The 13,905-nt window shown below is 55.8% G+C and overlaps 4 protein-coding genes across 4 annotated transcripts; 3 read left to right on the plus strand and 1 right to left on the minus strand.

Moving 5' to 3' along the window:
• Positions 1-2,082: 2,082 nt before the first annotated feature.
• On the plus strand, positions 2,083-4,767 carry IUM83_04674 (sulfatase-like protein; the record flags this gene model as incomplete). The annotated part of the gene is made up of 1 exon (XM_067928769.1): positions 2,083-4,767. One exon carries the CDS (start codon positions 2,083-2,085, stop codon positions 4,765-4,767), a length of 2,685 nt encoding a protein of 894 aa, XP_067796013.1.
• Positions 4,768-4,942: 175 nt separating this feature from the next.
• IUM83_04675 (putative secreted RxLR effector peptide protein) lies at positions 4,943-5,464 on the minus strand (the record flags this gene model as incomplete). The annotated part of the gene is made up of 1 exon (XM_067928770.1): positions 4,943-5,464. One exon carries the CDS (start codon positions 5,462-5,464, stop codon positions 4,943-4,945), a length of 522 nt encoding a protein of 173 aa, XP_067796069.1.
• A 5,818-nt stretch (positions 5,465-11,282) lies between these two features.
• On the plus strand, positions 11,283-11,840 carry IUM83_04676 (ABC Superfamily; the record flags this gene model as incomplete). The annotated part of the gene is made up of 1 exon (XM_067928771.1): positions 11,283-11,840. One exon carries the CDS (start codon positions 11,283-11,285, stop codon positions 11,838-11,840), a length of 558 nt encoding a protein of 185 aa, XP_067796071.1.
• Positions 11,841-12,942: 1,102 nt separating this feature from the next.
• On the plus strand, positions 12,943-13,173 carry IUM83_04677 (ATP-binding cassette (ABC) Superfamily; the record flags this gene model as incomplete). Its single annotated transcript, XM_067928772.1, has 1 exon — positions 12,943-13,173. The coding sequence occupies one exon, from the start codon at positions 12,943-12,945 to the stop codon at positions 13,171-13,173; it is 231 nt and encodes a 76-aa protein (XP_067796070.1).
• Between the last annotated feature and the right edge of the window lie 732 nt (positions 13,174-13,905).

Consider the following 13,905-nt stretch of genomic DNA (forward strand, 5'->3'; position numbering starts at 1 on the left):
CCGAGACCACGAGTATGTTCGTCAGATAGGCCACTGCGCGGCGTTGCAAGCAAAGCGGGCGGCAGTGCTCCGAGCACTGCAGAAGGGCAACCTGTACTTGCAGTGTCCGTTTGGGCCGGCCGCGCGCCAAAGAAGCGCTGAGGAAGAGCAATTTTCCCGACGGCACCAATGTCACACCGCGCGGATTGCGGATTGAGTCAGCGCGGCTCTCGGCGAGCCGATCCATGCAAGCTGCTGCTGCACATTGAAGACGCCTCGGCTCGAGCTGTGCCATGAAGCGCACAGCTGCAGCAGGAGCAGGAAGGCTTTGCGCCGCAAGCCGAGCGCCGCCAGCGTGACGGCCGTGGCCTCAAGTGTCGGAACATTCTCGAACAACCGCAGCAGCGCCGTGCATAGCGCGGAGAGCGGCCCGCCTCGGTCTTCGCCTTGCGGCTGCGCGACGAAGATGACCGATCGTATCCATTGTTGCCGTGCAGAGCCCGCGCGAGATGGCTACCGCCTCGGCAACAGAGAGCGGCCGAACTCAACGGTGGTCGACACCTTCAGGCTCCGCATGCGGGCTCCGATCGGAGCTTCCCACCAGCCTGCAAGAGCTCCGCCGCCCCGAAATACCAGCAGCACGTCAGTTCGTATCGCACCGTGCGTGCTGTTAGCGCTGCTGTTACATCAAGCGGCAGTGAGCCGAGCCCGCTGTTACGGATTAATCGCTACGTGGCAGAGATCGATTTCTCACACCGCCAGCTGAGGCTGAGCACTTGAAGCGGGCGGCGCCGGTGCGCCGTGTTTGGGAGGGGAGGGGCTGCGCGGCACCAGCGCCGCTGCGTGTGCCCCTCACGCCCCGCTACAAACAACACCTGCGGCGCAAGGGCCACGAGTCACGCGCCCTCGGGGCACCGCATGGGGTCGGTCACGCGCAGGCTGCTCCGGCCCCGGGCAGGTGCTGCTTCGACCTCGGGGCGAGCTCTGAGCCCGGCGGTTCGGACCCATTCGCCCAGAGAGCGGCCAGGGCTCGCAGGCTCAAGTAGGCGATCTCGTTCGCGACGTCCGCGGCGGAGACCTCAATTTTTGGCTCTCAAAAAATGCCCGAAACGGGAGCTGCTGCTGCGACGTGAGCGCTGCAGATGACCGCGATGAGCATGCACGCTGCCGCAGCGCCATGCCTCACGGCCAGAGGTGACTCACCCACCACGGCTCCACGGGATCGGCTGAAACCGCGAGGCCGTTTTGTCCGAGAAGCATATCATCTCGGCATTGTCGCCCCCGCTTTTTTCGCTTGAGAAGGAGCTCGTCGCCGGCGGCAAGGCCATCACCAATGCGGAGCGATTCTCTGCAGCGACCGAGTGCAGCGCGTGCCAGCCAGCCATTCGCGGCGTTTCGCCCGCGAACCGCCGCAGGATGCTCCGCGACCAACGTTGCGGCTCCTCCCAGGAAACGCCCATATCATGTCGCGAGGACATTGGCGCAGTGCTTCTTCAGCTTCGTCGCAGGCGAGATCCGCGCGCGACACGCTACGAGAGCGCCGCAGGACAACGTTGGGCAAGCAGGTCGGCCGTGGTGATGCCGCGCAGCTCTTTGGGAATATCTTGCATTCTGGTTCGAGATGGCCAACTTCTCCATAAACGCGTTGCGGCTCTCGATGCCAGAGTAGGCTGCACCGCCACCAAGGGTGCCACCATGGCCAAGCTAGTGGTGGACCCAAAAGATCCATACCCCCCAAAGTACCCATATTCTGGTACCAAGAGTATGTACCGCATCCTGGGTACCTACTTCTAATAGAGTGCTCTCAACTCAAACAGTAGCCTCTTGTCACTACTCAGATTCAATACCTTCACAACCACATATTTCAAACTTACCTCCATCACTACATACTCATGATCTCAACTAATTCAATATATTCGCTGTTCCCGTGTCCCTCCACCAATTCATACGGCGCCTATGCGATACAATCGTGCAGAGCCATCGCACGACTCCTTCGGGCTCCTGGCTCATGCAGAGGCCGCCTGCAGCGCTGGACAGTCCAACGACCGCTCTGCACCTGCATCTGCTCCTGCATCCTCACTCCTCGACCTCCCTGCCTGGACGATGCTGCTGCACGCTCACCGCAGCCGCTGGCTGCAGGCCACCGTGTACCTGCGCGTGCACCGCTGGACGGACTGGGCGCTGCTGGCGGGCGCGCTGCTGCTCTACGGCGTCCTCACGCGGCTGCTGACGCTGCCCGTGGTGCTGGACAGGTGGGCCAACGCCTGGCAGCAGACGTGGTGGGTGGCGCTGCTCGGGCTGCTGCTGGGCGCCATGGAGGACCTGTGCGTGTGCGTCGCCATGCTCGCGGCGCTCTGGACCTTCGACTTCCTCACGCTCAAGTCCCCGGCCGAGCGGCGCCGGCTGGCGCGTCGGCGCTGGGAGAAGCAGAAGGCTCTGAACGCCGAGAAGGCTGTTGCTGCCGCTGCAGACGTGGAGCGAGGGCTGCAGGGCTACGACGACGAGGAGGAGGACGCGGACGCCCCTGCGTGGGCAGAGGCCGTGGTGCTCACGGAGCAGTTCGGCCGCCTGGCGGTGTACACGCTGGTGTTCCTGGCGGCAATCGGGGGTCTGTGTCTCGACTCGGTCTTCCTGCGGGGGCGCAAGATGCGCTTCTCGCTGGACTTCGTCGCCATGTACTTCCGCGAGCGCGACGCTGCCGGCGAGCTGGAGATCGATGCGGCTGAGTGGCGCGTGCTGTTCTGGACCACGCTATGTACCGTGCTGCTTTCTTTGTTCGTCGGGCTGCTGGGCGCGTGCTGGATCAACCTCATGGACTGGGACGTCCTGCGCTTCGTGCATCGCAGCCGACTGTATCAGCAGTGCGCCGCTGTTGGTATCGCGGAGAGCGACTACGAGCACTTGCATGACGACAAGGACGACGATGACGAGTCCGATAGCTCGGAGGATTCGGAGGACAGCGACGATGATGACGACGATGATTGCTCGTGCCTGCGGAACGCGTCGTTCCGGCTGACACCGCGCGTTGTGCTCGCTCTGCTCGTCGTGGTATTCTTCTTCACTACACTAGCACTGGCAAATGTGCTGCCGACTGTGGTGGGCCTGATTGCATTGAACCCCGTGCTTACTGAGCCCATGCGACTGGGTGCTGGGGTGCAATTTATTGCGGAGCGAAGCTCAAGCAGCATCGGCACCAAACCGTTCAGCGAGTTCATTGAGCGCGAAACGGAACTCTGCCAGGTTTTTGACGAAAATTCGCTTTACCGTCGTACGCTGGCGTTCGACGGTCCGCTGGCATTTGACATCAAAGTTGATCGAGAGGAGCGGCCTAATGTGCTGCTGCTAGTGATGGAGTCCTTCCGGATGCAAGACTCGCGGTTCCTCCTGAACAGCGCGCTCGAAGAAGAGGTGGAGGCAGCAACTGCATCCTTGCTCCCGCCGAACGTGACGCTCACACCAAACTTTGATCGGTGGGCATCCCGCGGTGTGGCGCTGCGGAACATGTGGTCCACTTGGCGAACAAGTCGCTCGATTGAAACGCTGCTTTTCGGACAAATGCCCTACGACAGCGTGACGGAGACAGGTACAACCTCCGGTCGCGTGGGGACCAACCTTACTGGCCTCCCGCAGCTCTTCAAGGCCAAAGGCTACGATACCATCTTCACCACGGGCACACGTACGGACTATGACTACTGGGACACCTTCCTGCCTTCGCATGGCTTCGACACCGTGCTAGATCGGTGGGGGCTTGTGGATATCGTAGAGAACGAACTGAAGCTCGACAACTGGGCCGAGGGCAACCATGTGCTCACGTACTGGGGCATTCACGACGATCTGTCGTACACAGCGCTTTCGCACATTATTCGTACCCGACAGTTTGCCCAAAATGTCGCTAAGCAGCAAGCGGAGCGCGATGCGGCCGCTGCTAAATTGAAGACGCCTAACAACGTGACGGAGAAACCTCTCCCAGTCACCACCGCGTCGACGAATCCGTGGTTTGCGACGCATTACACGATTTCAAGCCACGTTCCGTTCCACGAGCGGCCAGATTGGTTCTTCCACTATGCGACCGAGCACCGAGAGGAAATGGAGCAGTTCGCGCCGCTTTACAAGGGTCACGAGCATGAAGAGCTTATTCGCGACTACGTCGAGATGCGGTACTTCTCGGACATGGTGTTTGGTCGTTTCATGGAGCAGCTGGAGAAGGACAACGTGCTGAAGGACACCATCGTGGTGGTGGTTGGAGACCACGGTCAAGCGCCTGAGCTCGGTAGTGCCACGCCCGAGCAGGACCAGATCGCGTCGTCCCGAGTCGCCGGCGCAATTATCGCGGAAGGCCGGATAAAAGCACCCGCGGTGGTTGACGACGCTGCCTCACAGTCCGACATGCTCAACACGCTGGCTGATATCGTGGGCCTACCCGTTGGCGGTTTGCTGCAGTCCAGCATCGGCCACTCACTAAAGCGTTTGCCACCAAAGGGCGCCGGCAAGCGAGTGGCCTACAGCAACAACCCGGCCACAAACCTCGCCGCGGTGGTGGGCAACATTCGTCTGCACTTCTTCGCCGACGGATCGGACGCAGTGCGCGCCTACCACACGCAGCGCGACCCGCGGCAAGAGCACGACCTCATGGGCGAACTCTCGGACGAGCGCGTGCGGGAGCTGCTGCAGATCTGCGCCGACGGACGTGCGCTCAACGCGTACTTTAAGCACCGATGGGACCACAACTGCCTGTTACAGCCAATCTGCGGGCGTTCACAGCAGTATGTAGATGCACAGATGTATTAGGTGGCGGTGCGCCGCCAACCGCGCAGGTCGCTGAAATAGATTAATAAGTGTTTCTTACGAGTCGCAGCAGCCTTCCCATATACATAATAGTAAAGCAAGCAACGCCCACAACGCGACGCGTAAGTATTCCTCAGATATGCAGAACATTCTTCACAGGGGCAGAGGTTTGCATTCATTAAAAGCCTCGACGTTGTTTGTCTTTTATCTCAAGATAGTCGACGTAACCTCTCGCCTTTCTCAGTTTGGGGGTCATTAAATGACCAAACTGCATATCAGCACTTGTAACGCCCAATACCTTGTAATACTCATCACCAGTGACCTTGTTCGCATGCAAGGTGGCGTAGTTAACCTTACCGTCGACCAGCTTTTGGATAAAAGCCTCTCGCTTCTCAATTCGCGCTTTTTGCACGGCCGCAAGTATTTGAACAGGTTTCGACTGGGATAACACAGTCTTGAATTTCTGGGCCAGCTCAGTAGTGCTAGTCCTCTCTTCAGTTGCTGCGTCGTCAGTAGTCTTCAGGCCACGAAATGATCGCTTGTTGTCCTTGCCCATCTGGACAGCCAGGGCCCCGTCCGAGATACTCAAGTCGGGTGACGTGATCTCGGAACTTGTTGTGGGCGCCGAGAGCACTTCAGCACTCGCGAGAAGGCTGAGTACGGTCACGAATAGAAGCACGCACTTGACGCACTTGATCATTCTGCGCTGTTGGTCCTGGTAGCTGGAAGACTTGTTGTGTACGAAGCAAATTTCAAACTGAAAGACGTGGCAGCTTCCTGTAACACCACTACCGGTACACCGATCATCCAGCTGTTACTTAGTATGATTCCAGGGAAAGCACCCAGCTTAGTACTGAAGGGGTTAAGCATTTAATACTAAGTACCGTATAGTCAGATATCGTGTTATTGTGTTTATCATAACACGATTGAACTCAAACAACCAAGTCTTCTGCTCAAGTAATGAATGATACATGATACGCAAGTGCCCAATTTTAAACAGCATATTGAAGTATACATTGATACCCGTATACTTAGGCCCAATTCTAACCGCGCACCATGGTGTCATGCCATGCCATAAGGTTAGGCTCTGAGTTTGCCTGACGTTCCGTTTCCGAATGAATTGACCTGTGCCACGGCAAGATGAACCAACGGCTTGCACTTGCACTTAGAACCAGTTCAATTCAAAATGAGCTCCACCAGTGGCTGAAGGGTGCTGGACCTGGTATTTGTGAGCAGAACGAAGTTTTGGTGCGCACTACGAGCACTCTCGCCACCACGGCACATGGCACGACCAATTGCCATGGCGCTTTCATGCCCCGAGTAACTTACCCCCTTAGGAGCTCTCGACCAATGAAATTTGACATGGTATGGGGTGTGCAATAAGGGAAAACGAAGGTGCGACATGTTAGGGTATTCATCTCTCGGCCGAGAGCTGACCAAGGGATTGATATTGAAAGAGCTGAGAAGATATGATCAGTCGTTCACTTGGTCGGCTCCTTCGTGCGTGCACGAATCGCGCGAATTCTCTCTGCTTTTCACTCAGTCGCTGCATGTCATTCTTCAAAATCCCATCTCGCTACCGATCATCATGGCTCGCACCACTCCCAGCACCCGATCCTCGCTTTCTTCAGCCCGATCTGGCCCGACTTCGAGCTCTCTTCGTCCCGAGGAAGCCTCGGAAGAGAGGCACATTGCTCGTCGGGGTTTCTTACAGCTCCAGGAGCTGGAGAGTTTACGCGCGAGCAAGCGCGCGCGTCATCACTTCGGTCCATTATTGCCTGATAGTGACGAAGATGAAGACGTGGACCACGCCATTTTGGACAACTTCCAGGCGCTTGGGTACCGCGTACCAAGTTCTACCGTCACTTTCACTGCACGAAAATCACGATCTGCCCATTTAATCAGAATCCGATCGTCCAACTCGGAAACTTTCGTATTGTGCTAGCCGTAGTGGAATAAATGGAGTAGCTGAGCTCGTGTCATCGTAATGGTACTCTCGATCAGTAGCAGGCGGAAAAGGGAACAAAGGTTGTGCTTGGGCAACTAGGCCCTACCGTGCAGGGTAGGCAGCTTCTGACCTCGAGGTCTAGTGTACTGACGAATGCCCATTTTGCCCATTCTCCGGTTTCAAAACACAACACGCATTTTACAGTTTATTATGTATTACATGTACTGTAGTGCCTAGTTCAAATCTTCCTGCCACATGCCATCTGGGGAGGCAATAATCGCGACATAATCAACTCCAGAGTAGGCTCCTGTTAGCAATCCATGTACCATGGTACATGTATTAATAGTGGGGAAATTCCAAATTACATCCGTAATTTTGAACTACACCATTTCCCAAGCTATTTATAATTTTTCCCAGACAAAGTGAAAGGGGGATGAGCTGACGAAAAAAAATACGGCAGGTCAAGACAAAAAAAGACATTTCCCAGTTGGGCCAATTTTGGAAATAGTTCAAAATTACGGAAGTAATTTGGAATTTCCCCATTATTAATACATGTACAGTGTAGCACGTACCGGTACTAGAGATATTTCGCAGCTTGCAGGTCACATTCCCGCAAGAGCAAAGGGCGTCTCTGTGGGAATGGTGAGGAATCCAGCGACGGCTCATTTCGCAAAAAACAAAACAAAACACTTCCATCAGTAATAACCTTTATAAGCCGATACTTTTTTAGTGGTTCCACAGCCACTTTGAGTTCTCTAAGCTTTTGCAACGGTAGTGCTAGCTGTTGCTGCAGGTAGCTGCGGGAGCCTGACACCAGCTCTACTGCTGCTAGAAGCTTGCGATGAACAGAGAGAGCATCGCCCCATCATTCCTATGATGAAACGGGGCTGCCGTAGCTTTGGGTCAGAGGAAGACGGGTTAGACTCTCCGAGTCTTAGCTAAGGATAGCGGTCGTTCTAATACCAGAACGACGTACTAATCCGTATCCCCTACGGACTCCAAGAGTCGACACAAGACTTAACTTTAAATCTCAAACTGAATGTATTTCTCTTTGTCTTGGTGTACATGTATGACGCTCACTATCTAGCATAGCGAGCCCAAGTCTCTTGCATATCCATTGGCTACAAATCCACCTACTGATGTGTGATGAGGCTGAAAGGGATTTTCCTAGAAGCCACCAACTGCTTACTGACCCGGTTGATATTGAGGCTAAGGGTGACCGTACCGGTCGAGCTATCCAGCCCACAAATGCCAAATTTGGTTTGGATTTGGCTACAGGTGGCGCCAATGGTATCGCCAAATGCTAAACAAAAAATAGCTTTCCGATCCCATAGCTATTTCTGCGGCCAAATTCGGCCATGAAAACAGCTTTGGGCAGCGTGAGAAATGACGGCTCACAATCAAGATGAGCGGCCGCCCACGAGGAGCAAGCTATCGGATAGCGGAAGATAAAGCCCTCTGCGAGGCCTGGATACAAGTGAACAATGACGGGGGTACCGGCATCAACCAATGCGGCGATGAATTCTACGGCCGCGTCAAAGTTGTATTCGACGAGCTCGTAAAGGAGATATATATGTGGGTTCAAGATCGTCCTTTAACTTCTCTCAGCGCGAGGTTCTCTACGATATCCACCGCTGTCTCAAAGTTCGTTGGCTGCCATGGCCGCGTATCAGCACTAGATCAAAGTGGGCGTTCCGTGTTTTATGCAGTGCTGGAAGATTCTGAAAGACTCCGACGAGCGGGGGACTTGGCGCGCAGCTATTAAAATCCGGCAGTCACCGCACAAGCGTGCCCGTACATCCCCCTCGATGGAATTCAGCTCCAACGAAGCTGACAACGAGGCTGACAACGAGGCTGATACTCAGGCGCAAGAGGAGTACAATCAAAACTCCAATACAGGCTACACCAGGCCGATAGGCCAGCAAAGGGCCAGCCATGCTCTTTATGCTAGACAAGTCTCCGCGACTGAGCGCATGGCAAAAACGCCGCCATCCGCAACCAAGTAGCACAAGAGCAAGTTGAGCTCAATCTTTTTAGCATGAGGCCCGATGCTGAAGATGAACAAACCAAGGAATACGTGGCTCTCAAGCGTAGAATCGTGTTGGCCCGTATCCGCAAGGAAGCCGCAGCTTTAGAGAGCGGTACAAGTATTACCGCTGCAACTGGCGTCGAGGCTGATGCTATGGCTGCTGGAAGTGCAATCAATTAAACTGTGACTGCGTATACTGCTAATAGTTCTTCGGCTGACACTACTCCTGCTGTTACTGGTGGTACTGCGTCTGAAGCTACACCTGGTGTTTCTGCCAGTCGAAGTGCTTCTTCTGCTAGCGGTCCCGTTGCCTCGCTACTTCATGATGCTGAGATTTCACTTACGTTTTAGCTATATAGCTACGACACAATGATGAGATACGAAAAGGTCTCGCTGCACTACATGACGGCAACATTGCACCTTCATTTCCATTTAAATCTACAACTTGACAGGTTGAAATGAGGCGCGACGCACAGCACTAACCTTGGTTTAGAGTAGTTCATCGGATTCGTCCAGGAATGCTTGCACTCATCTCTCACCGACTTCGCAATCCATTACCTCACTCTATGTGTGACAGGAAAATAGCGATACCGCTGTGAAATTTCCACTCGCCTTTGCCAAATCTATAATTAACACGTGGTTTGCTCGCCAAATTTAGAATAGGGACAGCTCTACCGGTACGGTCACCCTAAAACCGCCATTTTTGATTGACTGGGATTGTCATCGGACCCGGCTGTGCACCGTGTGACAGGATCTGAACTGGATTTCGGCTGTGCTCCGTGGAACGAAGTGCGCTGAAACCTAGGATGGGCCCTTTAGGCTAGGAAGACCGCGTTGAGATGAGAAACCCTGAACGTGGATCTCCATCCAAGCCGCCCCCGTCCTTAAGCGGGTTGACACAATGAGGAACGTCGAAAACGCGTGCACGAACGTATCGTGTATGGTGCCCCGCCTCGCCTAGGTGTTAAACGCACACATATTTCGTGCACCCGGAGCCCAGCGATTCCGGTGAAGATAAGTACACGGTGCCCAGACTGCTGGCCACCCGAGACAAGCCCAGACAAGCGTCACGCTACCGAGTGGAGTCATCCTACCTTTGACCGCAGAGCCTCAGGCAGGACGTAACCCCGTTGAGCCAGATGCTCGGTTGCTTGTCTGACTGCGGCGTCGCGTTCGCGCTGGAAGGCCTCACCGGATGTTATCTCCATGCCTTCGGGCTCAACTAAGTCGTCGAAGGGCTTGGCCGCCGATTCCGATTCGCCCTCGCGGATTCGCTGCTCCGCGTCGCCAAGCTTCATATGTACCGCTGCCAGAGAGTTCTCAACGACCGGCAGTCCATCCTCGTGGCGCGACCGACATATCGCCTCACCACGACCTCCATCATCGCGCCCTCCTTTTTTCTTTCTTCGTCCACCCGCCATAGAAACCGGTAAGTAGTTAACGAAACCTAACTAATAAAATCCTACAAATATAACACAACTCAGTGAAATCCGAGGACCCCAAAAAACATAACCCTGCGGTTCACATGCGCTTCCTAGACGCCCACCACAAACGAGAAGACTGGGAGGTTGTACCCAGGCAACCCCCCTCCCGGACTATGGCTCGCGGCATTACCGTGAGGGGACCAGAGGTGAAGCAACGCGGCGACTCCCGGGATGCAAACGTCAAGGGTACCCAAGAGATCGAAGAGGCGATGGTCAGTTACGTAGAGGAGACTTGCTGTTGAATGCGATGCTGTGGGTGTACTTTGGTGAACAGCTCAGTACATCCTTGATCAGCCAAAAGCTCAACGGCAGGTTGTACATGATCAAGCAGGTATGGCATTGTTGTTGTTTGTACAGTACATGGAGGAATCTATGCATCAATCTAACTATATGCTGAATGTAGGTACGAATAGAGTCTGCGACTTGCAATAATGAAATCAGCATTGAGAAGCGACAGTAATTCGCTCTTGATCTGCTTAAGTAAAGGTGTAAAGATATGCTGCCGAACCATTTGACGAAATTGTTCGAAAGAATATAATTGAAGTACCTGCTTAGATGTGATGGGGCCACACGAGCACCTTGCACAGAGGAAGTGTGCTAACGGGAGTATACAAACTCTCAGTGAACGACAGTTCACGTGTCCCTGGCCTAAGGGGACCGATTGATCAGAAATACGGTAAATCTAAGACTGAGTGTATTTATAGGTTAGTACAGATTTGGCCTGCATACGAATCCGAAGTTCCCTACAGTTTATCCAATATAAAATGTATCCGTTGACTCTCAAGCCTAGTGTGTCACTACTCAGAGGAGTGACATTTTGTAGCCATCCCTGAATAGTACCAGGGTCACTATTCCATGTAACCCCGTCACATCCTCCCCCACTTAGATTCGATCATATCGACCAATCAGAGCGAGGGTACGGTGACGGCTCACATTTCACTCGCACAGTCGAAATCCATCGACAACGGCGCGAGCTCTTGCGTCTTGGCTCTCGGGCCCCAGAAAGCATCTGGCGCATCGCCGAGCAAGCCCCACGGTCTCCACGTCGACCGGAAGCATGCCTCCCAAGCGCATCTCGCGCGGTGCGAATGCGCCTTCGAAACCCCGGGTCGAGAGGTCGAAGGCCAAGAAGGCCAGAGCCAAGAACGAGTCGGCCGCGCTGAAGGAGGCCATGGGTGTGGCCTCCAAGGAGGTGCGCTCTCCGAGCAGTTCTGCGGAGGAGTTGCACGGCGAACATGCGTCTCGCAAGTCGCCCGATGATCCACCGGATGAAGGTGACAACCCCAGGTTCAGCTATGAACGGCGCAGCCCGCGCTGGGACTGGGACTCGCCCGAGTTCAGCTGCACCAAGGTCGTGTACTCCGGTGAGAGCCCACAAGAGGAGGAGGACACCTCCGAAGGCAGCGCGCAGGCCGCCAACGACAAGAAGCAGGCGGAGGGCGACGTGCCCAACGCCCCGGCTGACCCGGACACCCAGGCCGAGGAGCCGTCGAGCGGCAAGACGGGCACTGAGCCCATGGCAGCTCCGCCGGTCAAGAACCTGACCCTGGCGGAAGGCCTCGCGCGCCCAAGCTTCCAAGGCCGCCGCTGCTGTGGGGGGCGACGCGTCCGATAGGAAGAAGCGTGCCGCCTCTCAGCCTCTGCCCCGCGACGATTACAGGAGTCTGTTCGATAACTCCGAGTCTGAAGAAGGGGCTGTCGACGAGCCCCGTGAGGTCTCTAATGACCTCGATGAATAGCAGGCGCAATTCTACAGCGCTGGTTCAGCCGCCCGTGCGGGACAAGCAACGGCGCCGGCCACGGCTACTGTAGGTCCTCTTTCTGGCGGGGGCGCTGCGTGTCCAAAGGGCTATTACCTGCCCGATGACGGCACTGGTACTCTACAGCTCCTGGAGAAGCTCACGGCACCTCGTGGCCTTGTCAGCGGCTACACCTCGAGGGGCACATATGAGCGCGCTCTGGTTGAGACAGAGCCGCCCTTTGTCAGCGACATTGAAGCCGCTCGGTGTGTGCGCTTAGCACCACACAAGATCCCATTGAAGGGGGTCACCAACCTTCGTAAGATGGCGGAGGAAAAGGGTGGACTCCATCCAGTTTGGGGTTATTCCTGGGTCAAGCCTTCTGAGGCTATGACCTGGATTGAGGTGGAACACCTCTTCTGGAGATACGTATCTCGCAAAGGGTATTCCGACCAGGAGTATAAAGAACTCCGTGAGGACCGCTTGCTGTCCGCTATACTGGACCAGCGCGACCTCCGCGTCGAGTTCGCTCACCTAGTGAGCAAACGTAAGCTCTACCCAATGATGGAGGGGCTCAAGCAACAGGCAAAAACCAAAGCTCGTGAAGAGCGTGGGCGCGGTGCGACTCCGTCTGCTACCGTGCCCCGTACGTCGGCCAAGAAGCCGAAGCGTCCGCTGCTTCTCGTCCCAGACCCCAACAGCCTTTGGGCAGTCAGCCTGGAGCTGTTCAACAGGCTCCCACGAGTTTTCTGACTCTGGGTAACCCCTCCACTTCACGAGAAGTTGGCGCTTGCCGTGGAGACGCCGCTCCTGGAGGACTTGTTCCACGTGGAAGTGGAGCTCCCCATTCCGGTCAAGGAAGACAGGCGGTGGCCTCGCACGACCATTGCTACGAGCCGGAGGCATTGCCGCCGTGCTCTGAAACCCCGAGCCAGGTAGTGGCCTCAGCAAGAGGAGCTTCGCCTTCTCCGACAGCGTATGTACTCGCTCGAGATCGCGTTGGAGATTGGCCTTGGTGGCGAGGCTGCCTCTCGGGCTGGTCAGCCCGGCGCCGTGGATCGGCTTCGTGAGGACATTGGCTCACTGTTCCGGGAGGTCCGCGACCTCCTTGCTCGAGCCGAGCGTCGGGCGTACGCTTCGGACTACGAGTACCTGCGCGACGGAATTGCGGGCCTTCGGGCCGAACTTCGTGGTCGCGCGCCCTATTAGGAGTCGCAGCATTTACCATACCCGGCTCCGAACGGCCACGGCTCTTACGGGGGCCCTGCTTACGGCACCTCGGTGTACGCCGTGTCGTCCTACGACCAGCGAGCGTACCAGCCGCTTATCGCGAGCCGATGCCCCGCTTCGAGGAGCTGCAACCTCCTCCACATGGCCGCCCACCGCTTCCTGCGAGGCAGCCGGAGCTTGAGGGTCGTGGTACCGCTTCATACGATCCACGTAAAACGCCGGGTGAGTCGTCATCGACTTAGGCAAGTCTATGGTGTACGCAGCACCATGTCAGCTGAGGACCGTGAAAGGTCCAATGAAGCGGTGCTTCAGTTTGTTGCTCTCGACCGAGCTAACTGTGTTTAGCGGTAGGTTTCTAGTATCTAGGAGAACTGAGTCCCCCACCTTGAACACGTTCAAGAGTCCTCGTCCCTTTTGGTCTGAGTACTCCTTTTGTTTATCTTGGGCTTGTGCCATTGCATCTCTAGCCCTGCTGATGATATTCAGCCTGTCCTCGACAAACGAGGACAATTGCTTCCGCAGTGAAGCTGGACTTACGTCCGAGACCTGGGAGGAAAGGTTTTTCCGAGCCTCCCCCCCCCCCCCCACTTACGACCGAAGCCCCGGTACCCCCTCGTAAGGTGAGCGCCACCTGAGGGTGTCGTAACCCATTGAGGTAAAAGGGGGTGAACCCCGTCGACGCGTGCACCGCGTTGTTGAGATCAAACCCAA

Source organism: Phytophthora cinnamomi (genome assembly GCF_018691715.1).
Source record: "Phytophthora cinnamomi strain GKB4 chromosome Unknown Contig17, whole genome shotgun sequence".
NCBI classification, from domain to species: domain Eukaryota; phylum Oomycota; class Peronosporomycetes; order Peronosporales; family Peronosporaceae; genus Phytophthora; species Phytophthora cinnamomi.